General features: G+C 50.3%; 1 protein-coding gene across 1 annotated transcript; it reads right to left on the reverse strand.

Annotated features, from left to right (window-relative positions):
- Positions 1 to 296: 296 nt before the first annotated feature.
- On the reverse strand, positions 297 to 3,908 carry LOC309538275 (uncharacterized protein; the record flags this gene model as incomplete). Its single annotated transcript, XM_082233621.1, has 8 exons — positions 297 to 458; positions 728 to 842; positions 976 to 1,095; positions 2,222 to 2,358; positions 2,470 to 2,575; positions 2,729 to 2,871; positions 3,258 to 3,499; positions 3,716 to 3,908. The coding sequence occupies 8 exons, from the start codon at positions 3,906 to 3,908 to the stop codon at positions 396 to 398; spliced, it is 1,119 nt and encodes a 372-aa protein (XP_082089747.1). The 3' UTR covers positions 297 to 395.
- Positions 3,909 to 12,552: the final 8,644 nt, after the last annotated feature.

Here is a 12,552-nt window from a genome sequence, read left to right on the forward strand (position 1 = left end):
GAGCACACGCAGCCTTGCTGAGTATTTTGACCAACAGGATATTCCACCTGTGGTTTAGGGGTTCACGGAGCCTTCGTGACCCCTCTAAGACCCCCACGCTGTTCGAGGCTCCTCAGACGAGTTGCCTCGCGCTCCTTCCCGTGGCGTCCCGGAAGCTTTAATTAGTTTAATGCTTATCAAATGTCCAGTGCGGTTCCGATACGACAATGTCCCATTACAGCAGAGCTTTTAGCACAGGCCCTTCAGTATTGTGCCAGCAAAAGAGTGCTGGGCCATGATTAGAATTGAGATCTGTACCCCCCCTCCCTCTGAGCATCACTTGCCATGTCAGAGTCCAGGAGCAGGGATATCCCTCTGATGCTGAGCTCCCGGACTTGCAGGTGTTTGCATTCCAGTCAGTTGAGGAGCTGGTCCAATGTATCTTTACAGGGATAGACCTCCAGACGGCCGCTGAGCAGCTAAAGAGGCCCAAAGAGAAAGAAACCCTTCAGTGAGGAGAGGCTGAGGCACGTTCTCCTTTTACCCACCATTTGCAATTCTGCACAGAGCAAACCTACTGAAGTGAATGGACCAAAGTTTGCCATGTACATCAAATCCAATGGGTCTACTCTGAGGAGCACTAAAACAGGCAACAGTCCTTAGGCTCAAAGTAGCCCAACACTCGACCGAAGCCAAGCCAGAGCCTCCTTGCTGCCCCCATTTCCTCCTGCACCTCAGTCCCCCTCACCTCGATGTAGATAGCTGCCGCGACTTGTGGCATCCCGGCAAAATCCTGGTCCTTGAGAGCAGCGATGATATTTTCCACCATGGGAGGGATCCACCAGCGTTGCTTTCCGATAACTCTGAAATGGAGAAGCAGATCTTGGTAAGGAAGGGAAAGACACCGCAGGAAGCAAACAGGGGCACAGTCCAACCCCGTGCCTTCAGCTCCGTTTGCCAGACCATTGGGGAAGGTCACCGTGTTCTTCCTCTTACCTCACCATGGCAGACAAGCCCTGGCTGAAAGTCTCCCGGCAGAAAAGTTGGTCGACGACGGCCGTCTCTACTTCCTCTCCAGTGGTGCCCAGAAGGAGGTGCAGAACTCCCTCAGCCCCTCTGGAACCAAAGCAAGGCCAGGATCACCAGGAGGGTCATTGCCACACACTCCAATTCCTTCCCCTTCCTTCCTCCCTAGCAGCCGCCTGAAGGAGAGCCTCCCTTGGAAAACCAAGCTGGAATGCCACCGGTATGAAGTTTACTGCATGTAATGCTTTGAAAGAAAACATTATGAAAATGGTATACAGGTGGTACATGACCCCGGTTAAGTTAGCTAAGATCTACCATTTGTCCGATAATAAATGTTGGAAATGTAAGGAAGCTGAGGGGACATTCTTTCACCTCTGGTGGACTTGTCCAAGATTGAAGGCCTTCTGGGAAATGATCTATAATGAGTTAAAAAAGGTGTTTAAGTACACCTTTCCCAAGAAACCAGAGGCCTTCCTTCTGGGCATTGTCGGCCAGAAGGTGTCTAAAAAGGATAGAACCTTTTTTATGTATGCTACAACAGCAGCAAGAATTCTTATCGCTAAACATTGGAAGACTCAAGATTTGCCCACACTGGAGGACTGGCAGACGCAATTGATGAACTACATGGAACTAGCCGAGATGACTGCAAGGATTCGAGACTTGGGAGAAGAAGCAATGGAGGAGGATTGGAAAAAATTTAAAGACTATTTGCAAAAGCATTATAAGTTATATGAAACATAAGATGTCGTATGATTTGGAATCTAGCCCCAGTAACGAAATTTAATTATTTATGAAATTTGATAAGATTTATGAAAGAATTAAGGTTTAAATGGGTAAAAACGATACTACGGTATATTTTTGGAGTATATGGTGATTAAGAGATTTAAATCTAAATTGTAATTGAAAATATAAAGAAACACACGAAACAAGGATATAATTTGCTGATAAATTTATTGTTAAGAATGCACTATGCGGGAGACGGGGGAAGTCCAATGGGAATTTGAAATAAGTCAATGAAGTGGTTGTGATTTTTCTCTTTTCTACTTTTTTCTTCTTATCTTTTTCTTTTTACTTTTTGATCTTTCTGTTATTTCTGTAAAAAATGTAATAAAAATTATTAAAAAAAAAAAAAGAAAACCAAGCTGGAATGAACACCCCCCCCCCCGAGGCTGAAGGGGTAAGGACTCCATTGGTCTCTTTGGAACACACTACTCACCCGAGGAATTCCTGGTCGTAATGGAAGTTGAAAACCATCCCCAGGAGAGCGATCAGCAGCTGTGGGAAGTTCTGGCGCACAGCTGCCTTGTATTCCTCCATCCTGAGGATGGCGTGCAACAGGCTGGTGAGATGTTGCTGGAAGAGAGAGAGGTGCAAGTCACTTTCCCTGCTTTTCTGCAGAATACGGGAACCCCTAGATATTACCCTGGGAAGAAGGAAGCCAGAAGGCAGGTGGTTGGTCCTTACCACTTTGGTGGCAGAGAGGCTTTGGTACATCTGCTTGGCCATGAGATGGGTCAGTCGTATTGGATCGGCCGTTGCTAAAACCTTCTCCCAAACTCTCTCACAGTCTCTGTGAATGCAAAAACAAAAGCAATGGTCAGATTCAAGTCTTCTGCTTGCTGCCATGCTCCAGAGAGAGGAAATGGCAGCAAGGGCTTTCTGAGCAAGCCCTGCAGCTTGCCAACCTTCCCCTTAGCCCAGTACAACCTGGAGGGCTCCATACCTGAAGGGAAACTGGAGGAGATATTGCACCACTTTCACCAGGTCCTGGTGTGACAGGATGGACAAAGCAAAGGCGGCCATGTCTCTGCCTTGCACTGTAGGCCCCTGGCTGATCGTATAGAAGGCCTCCAGCAGCACCTCCACCTGTCAGAGAAAAGGAGAGAGTTGCTTGGAGAGTACAAGGAAGCGGGGCTGTCTGCAGGCGGATCCCTCCATCCCTCATTGAAAGAGGGACCCTTGACCTGTGCGCCACCACAGCCTCTTCCTTCCAAGGTACCACTCAGGGTCCTGGGGAGTGTTGGACCCAGGCAGCTCCAGGGCGCCAGTTCCCCTCTCCATTCTGCTCCCAGAAGGAGGAGGATTCCCCCTCCCTGAATCCATGTTTCTCAGGACCCTTGGCTGAGGTTCTTGTCCTGACGTTGCCAGGCCCCTCTCAACTAACATGTGTCCTGGCCACCCAATGGCAGGAGGTGGCCTCCCCTACACCAAGCAGAGAATCTTCTTCTCGCCTACCTTTGCAGACGCCTTACCTCCACTTTCCTGCCGCCAAACTGCTGGATGAACTCGTGCAGCAGGTGGGAGATGTCCAAGGGGTTGAAGCTGCTCTCAAGAACCAGGTCTCTGGCCAGGAAGCACATGGCCTCCAAGAGCTGCTCCTCAGGCAGAAAGGCGCCAAAGACCTGAAGCGAGAGAGGAAGGTCAGAGATGCCCACAGGGCAGGGCTGGGGAGCAGAAGCCCAGGTGTTGCCTCTGCGGAACCCAGAACATGTGGCTTGAGAGACAGCGACTTACCGTGGCAAGAGTGTGACAATTATCCACGAACAGTTCAGGAAACGGTCCTCCGGCGCAATTGAGGACGTTCTCAGCTCTGATGAGAAGCATTTGCTTCCTTGGCGTTCGTGGCAGTGTCTCTGCAAAGGAAAGCCAAAGGGTTAGTTCGGGTCTTCCTCACCCCACCCCATGCTGGGATGCATTCTTCCAGTCTTACCTTCGTTGCGCTGCAGAATGGGCAAAAGATGGCAGAGGGCCTCTGCTGCCCGGTGCCCGCACTTCGGGTCCTGATCCAGCGCGCACAGAGAGGAAATAGCCACCAGCTGGCCAAGGGAGGATGCAGGAAGCGCTTCCGATGACTGAGAAGAAACCCAGAGAAGGGACTGATAAGAGAAGCAACCCGCCACCATTTCCCCTATAACATTTTTATTAAATCTTCCAAACATTCCAAAACTGGGAGGACAGGGAGAGGAGAATCAGGACCATTGGAATGAGAAGGATTGCTGGAATGTAATTTTGACCTGACAGAGCCTCCTGATATACTGGGCAAGTCTGAGAAAAGTAAAGGACAGACCGAAGATTAATATTTTTTTTTTATGGAAGCGAGGAACAGCAGCTGTCCCTGAGCAATATGATATTTGGAGAGTACAAAACCCACACAGAGCATTTCTGTTTCCAATCTGCTTGTGAAAATTATCAGAGATCGCAAAGAAAGGAATATACAATAACAACAAGAAGATGAAGAAAGTAATAAAGGACTATCTGGATTGAACTGGATAGAACTGTTTAATTAATGCAGCAATATAAGTGATGTTTGGACTCGTCCGGAGCTTGATGTATGGGTACCCCCCAAAAAATTTAAAATTCGGCTGTATAATTTGGAACTAATGTGATTTGGATAATGTGATGTGATTGGCCTGTTAATAAAAATTATTTTAAAAAAATGAGAGAGAGAAAGGAGACTGGGCTGTAACTTTAAATCTTACCAGTCTCCCCCCTAAGCGAGTCGTTTACTGGCCTGGCCTTAGTACATCTGAGGCCAAGCTAAGTCCTGTGCTTTATCAAGAGAAATACCAAAAGGTGCCTAATTCTTTTAGAGAACATCATGCTAATACTGTGAAAATGTATGTGGAACTTGAATTTTCTTTGTTAACTCCTTTTGGAAGTTGAACACAGGTAGCCTTTGTGCACTTAGACTTCCTAGAAGGGTACAAACAGGCTAAAGGTACTTTTGATGTGTTATCCTTGTCTATCCTGTCCAGAACATCGGCTAGGAAGTTTTTTGTTATTTCACAGCTTTTTTACTGTGCCTGCGGTACTGACCCAGGATGAGTTATTTGTGCAACACCCCTAGTTCTGGGAAGATCAGTTTGAGTGTGCTGCTAGTGATTTTTTCTTTAAAAGGCTGCTTAACCACTGAAGCTGGAAATGTTTACATCAGTTTGTACACTGTTTTGATGGAATTTAGGGACTTACCCCTGTAATTTCATCTTAGAGGGGAGGGTGTAGTGAAGTTAAGGATTTCAAACTTTGGTCAAGAAAGGAGCAGAGTATTGTGGGTAATCAAAAAGCCACAAGAGTTATGGGAAAGAGGTCTGTTGCTTTAACCCTGCAGACCGACAGTCTCCAAATGTGTAAATTGTTATCTTAGGAAGGAAGTTCTCTAGTTTGATTTGGGGGCTTGACACCTGGGGCTCCAGCTATTCACACCCACCTAGTGTTGTTATCAGTCTTTTCATTACCTGGGAATGTGCATCTGTGAAACATCCGAGGAAAGGGGTGAGCCCTTTGATCCCGGTTCTGGGAACTTAATGAGCTCAGCTGTCACAAGTTAAAATTGTTAGCCCATAAGCTGGTCATTGGTGAATTTGAATGTAATCAAGAATTGTGATTGGGTCTGGGTTCTGTTTCCACGTGAGATTTGTGAATAAAGATCCTAAGAACGACTGAGAAAGCGCGCTCTGCAACCTGCCATTCGCGTACCACCTTGCTGGCAGCTGCCCTGTGTCTCTTTGTACTGGAGATTCCTGCTGACTTTGTAATGCGGATCCACTGAAGGACTTTGAAACTATCCTATCTCTGTTTTGTTCTTAGAAGTGAGTATCTCAGTTAGCTATACTAAACAATGTCTATATTTTATTTTATGTGCCTGCTTTTTAAGCATGTTAACTTTGTGTTTTTTAAAATAAAAATTTTAAATAGAAACTTTCTTTTGTCTTATGTGCCAATCTGAGGGAAAATCTAAGTTCAACGCCTGACTACTGTATTTTTCGCACCATAGGGCGCTCCGGACCATGGGGCGCACCTAGTTTTGGGAAGCAGAAAACAAGAAAAAATTATTCTGAACCCCAGAAGCCAGAACAGCAAGAGGGATCTGGCTTCTGGGATAGCCGCGCCAAGCCTCTTCAGGGCAGCGGGATGAAGGCTCCCCCTGCCCGAAGAGGCTGCGCAGGGCTAAGGCAGAAGCCAGGACAGGCACATCGCTGAAGAGGTGCTGCCCCTTCTCTCTCTCTGCGCAGTGCCTCTCCTTCACAGGGAGAGAGGGAGAAGGCGCAGCGCCCCTTGAGCAAAGCTGGAGGCCTCAGGCGCGCTGCCGCGAAGCCAAGGAGCCTACATTCGCTCCGTAGGACGCACACACATCCCCCCTTCATTTTTGGAGGGGGAAAAGTGCGTCCTATAGAGCGAAAAATACGGTACTTGGTTACGCTATACCTGATGAATTTCTGCCTGCAGGTTTGTGGAAGCAGCTTGCAGAGTGGGGCAACCGGTAACAAAGGAGCATAGTCTTCTCCCTTGGACTGTGCCTCCGGGTGCCCTGAGACGAGGGAGTGGGGGCAGCATTACCATTTCTGTGGCGTTTTGTCTTGTCAAAAAGTAAGTGGCTGCCGGCCTCCGTTCCAGAAACCTGACCCAGGTGGAGGGTAAGGGCAGGTGAGGGAGGGGTGAGTGGCCAGAGCCCCTTTACTACAACATTGTTTCTAAATTTATTCTTTTGCATTGTTTTCAAATGTCTGTTTTAACCATATTTGCACAGCAGTTTCTAATGTTGTGAGTTGTCCTCTATTTCAGAGGCTTCTACTCTGCAGCCTCTTACAATTGTTTTAACTGCAAGTCTTTTAGTTCTTATGCTCTTACAGTTGTTTTAACTGTGTGTCTTGGTTTGTTTTTTAGTTCTTATCTGTTTTAATTATCAGTTTTTATCCATCCATTATCCGTGTTTAATCTTGTATTTTATTCAAATATTTTTGTTGGCTATTTGCAGTATGGTAGCGCTGCAGAGAGCTTGCTGGGGAGACCATGCATTAAAAAGGGACTCAAAAATAACTTACCGTATTTTTCACCCTATAGGACGCACTTTTCCCCCTCCAAAAATGAAGGGGAAATCTGGGTGCGTCCTATGGGGCGAATGCAGGCTTTTGCTGAAGCTTGGAGAGCGAGAGGGGTCAGTGCGCACCGACCCCTCTCGCTCTCCGGGCTTCAGGAACACATCCGCAGCCTAGGCAGCTCTGCGGGAGGTCCGGCAGGGGTGTCTAGGCTGCGGATAGCAGCCTACCGCTCGGCGGGCGGGGTGCCCTGAAGCAGAGCGCCCCCCCTCGCCAGGCAGACATCCGCAGCGTGGGGAGCCTTGCAGGAGTTCCCCACAAGGCTCCCCACGCTGCGGATAGCAGCCTGAGGCCCCGCAGGGGGGGGGGCGCACTGATGCAGAGCCACTCTGGGCGGCTTCCAAAAGAATATTAAAATACTATGATACCTCAAACATTAAAAGCTTCCCTAAACAGGGCTGCCTTCAGATGTCTTCTAAAAGTCTGGTGGTTGTTGTTCTCTTTGACATCTGGTGGGAGGGCGTTCCACAGGGAGGGCGCCACTACCGAGAAGGCCCTCTGCCTGGTTCCCTGTAACTTGGCTTCTCGCAGTGAGGGAACCGCCAGAAGGCCCTTGGTGCTGGACCTCAGTGTCCGGGTAGAACAATGGGGGTGGAGATGCTCCTTCAGATATACTGGACCGAAGCCGTTTAGGGCTTTCAAGGTCAGCACCAACACTTTGAATTGTGCTCGGAAACGTACTGGGAGCCAATGTAGGTCTTTCAAGACCGGTGTTATATGGTCTCGACGGCCGCTCCCAGTCACCAGTCTGGCTGCTGCATTCTGGATTAGTTGTAGTTTCCGAGTCACCTTCAAAGGTAGCCCCACGTAGAGCGCATTGCAGTAGTCCAAGCGGGAGATAACCAGAGCATGCACCACTCTGGCGAGGCAGTCCGCAGGCAGATAGGGTCTCAGCCTGTGTACCAGATGGAGCTGGTACACAGCTGCCCTGGACACAGAGTTAACCTGCGCCTCCATGGACAGCTGTGAGTCCAAAATGACTCCCAGGCTGCGCACCTGGTCCTTCAGGGGCACGGTTACCCCATTCAGGACCAGGGAATCCCCCACACCTGCCCGCCTCCTGTCCCCCAGAAACAGTACTTCTGTCTTGTCAGGATTCAATCTCAATCTGTTTGCCGCCATCCATCCTCCAACCGCCTCCAGACACTCACACAGGACTGTCACCGCCTTCACTGGTTCTGATTTAAAAGAAAGGTAGAGCTGGGTATCATCTGCATACTGATGAATACCCAGCCCAAACCCCCTGATGATCTCTCCCAGCGGCTGCATGTAGATGTTGAAAAGCATGGGGGAGAGGACAGAACCCTGAGGCACCCCACAAGTGAGAGCCCAGGGGTCTGAACACTCATCCCCCCCCACCACTTTCTGAACACGGCCCAGGAGGAAGGAGCGGAACCACTGTATGACAGTGCCCCCAGCTCCTCAAGATGGTCCAGAAGGATGCTATGGTCGATGGTATCAAACGCCGCTGAGAGATCCAGCAGAACTAGGAAACAGCTCTCACCTTTGTCCCTAGCCCGCCAGAGATCATCAACCAGTGTGACCAAGGCAGTTTCAGTCCCATGATGAGGCCTGAATCCCGACTGGAAGGGATCCAAATGGTCCGCTTCTTCCAGGCGTGCCTGGAGTTGTTCGGCAACCGCTCGCTCAATCACCTTGCCCAGGAATGGAAGATTTGAGACTGGGCAATAGTTGGCCATCGTGGCCGCATCTAAAGATGGTTTTTTAAGGAGCGGTTTAATAACCGCCTCTTTCAGCGGGTCTGGGAAGGCTCCCTCACGGAGGGAAGCATTCACCACCCCACGAAGCCCATCGCCCAGTCCTTCCCGGCTAGCTTTTATAAGCCAGGATGGGCAAGGATCCAGGAGACAGGTGGTTGGTTTCACTCGTCCAAGCAGCCTGTCCACATCCTCGGAGGTAACAGATTGGAATTGATCCCACTCAACTTGACTAGACAGGACTCTTGCACTCTCCCGCCCCGGCCCTGCTCCCACGGTGGAGTCTACTTCTTCCCGAATCTGAGCGATTTTATCTGCAAAGCAGTGGTTAAGGAAGATGGGAATTGTAGTCCCCAAACAGCTAGAGGGCCACGTTTGACTCCCATCATCCCTAGCTCCCAGGAGCAGTGGTCAGGAATGATGGGAATTGTAATCCCCAAACAGCTAGAGGGCCACGTTTGACTCCCATCATCCCTAGCTCCCAGGAGCAGTGGTCAGGAATGATGGGAATTGTAGTCCCCAAACAGCTGGAGGGCCACGTTTGACTCCCATCATCCCTAGCTCCGAGGACCAGTGGGCAGGGAAGATGGGAATTGTAGTCCTCAAACAGCTAGAGGGCCACGTTTGACTCCCATCATCCCTAGCTCCCAGGAGCAGTGGTCAGGAATGATGGGAATTGTAATCCCCAAACAGCCGGAAGGCCACGTTTGACTCCCATCCTTCATCCCTAACTCCCAGGACCAGTGGTCAGGGAAGATGGGAATTGTAGTCCCCAAACAGCTGGAGGGCCACGTTTGACTCCCATCATCCCTAACTCCCAGGACCAGCGGTCAGGGAAGATGGGAATTGTAGTCCCCAAACAGTCAGAAGGCCATGTTTGACTCCCATCATCCCTAGCTCCCAGGAGCAGTGGTCAGGAATGATGGGAATTGTAATCCCCAAACAGCCGGAAGGCCACGTTTGACTCCCATCCTTCATCCCTAACTCCCAGGACCAGTGGTCAGGGAAGATGGGAATTGTAGTCCCCAAACAGCTAGAGGGCCACGTTTGACTCCCATCATCCCTAGCTCCTAGGAGCAGTGGTTAGGGAAGCTGGGAATTGTAGTCCCCAAACAGTCAGAAGGCCACGTTTGACTCCCATCATTCATTCATAACTCCCAGGAGCAGTGGTTAGGGATGATGGGAATTGTAGTCCCCAAACATCTAGAGGGCCATATTTGACTCCCATCATCCCTAGCTCGTAGGATCAGTGGTCAGGGAAGATGGGAATTGTAGTCCCCAAACTAGAGTACCATGTTTGACTCCCATCATCCCTAGCTCCCAGGACCAGCGGTCAGGGAAGATGGGAATTGTAGTCCCCAAACAGCTAGAGGGCCACATTTGACTCCCATCACCCCTAGCTCCCAGGAGCAGTGGTCAGGGAAGATGGGAATTGTAGTCCCCAAACAGCCGGAAGGCCACGTTTGACTCCCATCATCCCTAGCTCCTAGGAGCAGTGGTCAGGGATGATGGGAATTGTAGTCCCCAAACATCCGGAAGGCCACGTTTGATTCCCATCATCCGTTCCTCGTAGAACCAGTGGTCAGAGATGGTGGGAAATGTAGTCCCCAAACAGCCGGAAGTCCACGTTTGACTCCCATCATCCCTAGCTCCCAGGAGCAGTGGTCAGGGAAAATGGGAATTGTAGTCCCGAAACAGCAGGAAGGCCATGTTTGACTCCCATCATCCGTAGCTCCCAGGACCAGTGGTCAGGGAAGATGGGAGTTGTAGTCCCCAAACTGCTGGAGGGCCATGTTTGACTCCCATCATCCCTAGCTCATAGGACCAGTGGTCAGGGATGATGGTAATTGTAGTCCCCAAACTGCTGGAGGGCCACGTTTGACTCGAATCATTCCTAGCTCCCAGGAGCAGTCTCAGGGAAGATGGGAATTGTAGTCCCCAAACAGCTAGAGGGCCATGTTTGACTCCCATCATTAATTCCTAGCTCACAGGAGCAGTGGTTAAGGAAGATGGGAATTGTAGTCCCCAAACAGCCGGAAGGCCACGTTTGACTCCCATCATTCATTCCTAGCTCCGAGGAGCAGTGGTCAGGGAAGATGGGAATTGTAGTCCCCAAACAGCCGGAAGGCCACGTTTGACTCCCATCATCCCTAGCTCCCAGGACCAGTGGTCAGGAATGATGGGAATTGTAATCCCCAAACAGCGAGAGGGCCACATTTGACTTCCATGATCCCTAGCTCACAGGAGCAGTGGTCAGGGAAGATGGGAATTGTAGTCCCCAAACAGCCGGAAGGCCACTTTTGATTCCCATCATCCCTTCCTCGTAGAACCAGTGGTCAGAGATGATGGGAAATGTAGTCCCCAAACAGCCGGAAGTCAACGTTTGACTCCCATCATCCCTAGCTCCCAGGAGCAGTGGTCAGGGCAGATGGGAATTGTAATCCCGAAACAGCAGGAAGGCCATGTTTGACTCCCATCATCCGTAGTTCCCAGGACCAGTGGTCAGGGAAGATGGGAGGTGTAGTCCCCAAACTTCTGGAGGGCCATGTTTGACTCCCATCATCCCTAGCTCATAGGACCAGTGGTCAGGGATGATGGTAATTGTAGTCCCCAAACAGCTGTAGGGCCATGTTTGACTCCCATCATCCTTAGCTCATAGGACCAGTGGTCAGGGATGATGGTAATTGTAGTCCCCAAACTGCTGGAGGGCCATGTTTGACTCCCATCATCCCTAGCTCATAGGACCAGTGGTCAGGGATGATGGTAATTGTAGTCCCCAAACCGCTGGAGGGCCACGTTTGACTCCCATCATCCCTAGCTCATAGGACCAGTGGTCAGGGATGATGGTAATTGTAGTCCCCAAACTGCTGGAGGGCCACCTTTGACTCGAATCATTCCTAGCTCCCAGGAGCAGTGGTCAGGGAAGATGGGAATTGTAGTCCCCAAACAGCCAGAGGGCCACATTTGACTCCCATCATTAATTCCTAGCTCACAGGAGCAATGGTTAGGGATGATGGGAATTGTAGTCTCCAAAGCAGCTAGAGGGCCACATTTGACTCCCATCATCCCTAGCTCCTTTGAGTAGTGGTTAAGGAAGCTGGGAATTGTAGTCCCCAAACAGTCAGAAGGCCATGTTTGACTCCCATCATCCCTAGCTCGTAGGACCAGTGGTCAGGGAAGATGGGAATTGTAGTCCCCAAACAGCTAGAGGGCCACGTTTGACTCCCATCATCCCTAGCTCCCAGGACCAGTGGTCAGGGATGATGGGAATTGTAGTCCCCAAACAGCGAGAGGGCCACGTTTGACTCCCATCATCCCTAGCTCCCAGGACCAGTGGTCAGGGAAGATGGGAATTGTAGTCCCCAAACAGCCGGAAGGCCACGTTTACTCCCATCATTCATTCATAACTCCCAGGAGCAGTGGTCAGGGATGATGGGAATTGTAGTCCCCAAACATCTAGAGGGCCATATTTGACTCCCATCATCCCTAGCTCGTAGGATCAGTGGTCACGGAAGATGGGAATTGTAGTCCCCAAACAGCTAGAGGGCCGCGTTTGACTCCCATCATCCCTAGCTCGTAGGACCAGTGGTCAGGGAAGATGGGAATTGTAGTCCCCAAACAGCTAGAGGGCCACATTTGACTCCCATCATCCCTAGCTCCCAGGAGCAGTGGTCAGGGAAGATGGGAATTGTAGTCCCCAAACATCTAGAGAGCCACGTTTGACTCCCATCATCCCTAGCTCCCAGGACCAGCGGTCAGGGATGATGGGAATTGTAGTCCCCAAACAGCTGGAGGGCCATGTTTGACTCCCATCATCCCTAGCTCCCAGGAGCAGTGGTCAGGGAAAATGGGAATTGTAGTCTCCAAACAGCCGGAAGGCCACATTTGACTCCCATCATCCCTAGCTCCCAGGAGCAGCGGTCAGGGAAGATGGGAATTGTAGTCCCCAAAAA

The sequence above is a fragment of the Podarcis vaucheri genome (genome assembly GCF_965113315.1).
Source record: "Podarcis vaucheri genome assembly, chromosome: 7".
In the NCBI taxonomy this organism is placed as follows: domain Eukaryota; kingdom Metazoa; phylum Chordata; class Lepidosauria; order Squamata; family Lacertidae; genus Podarcis; species Podarcis vaucheri.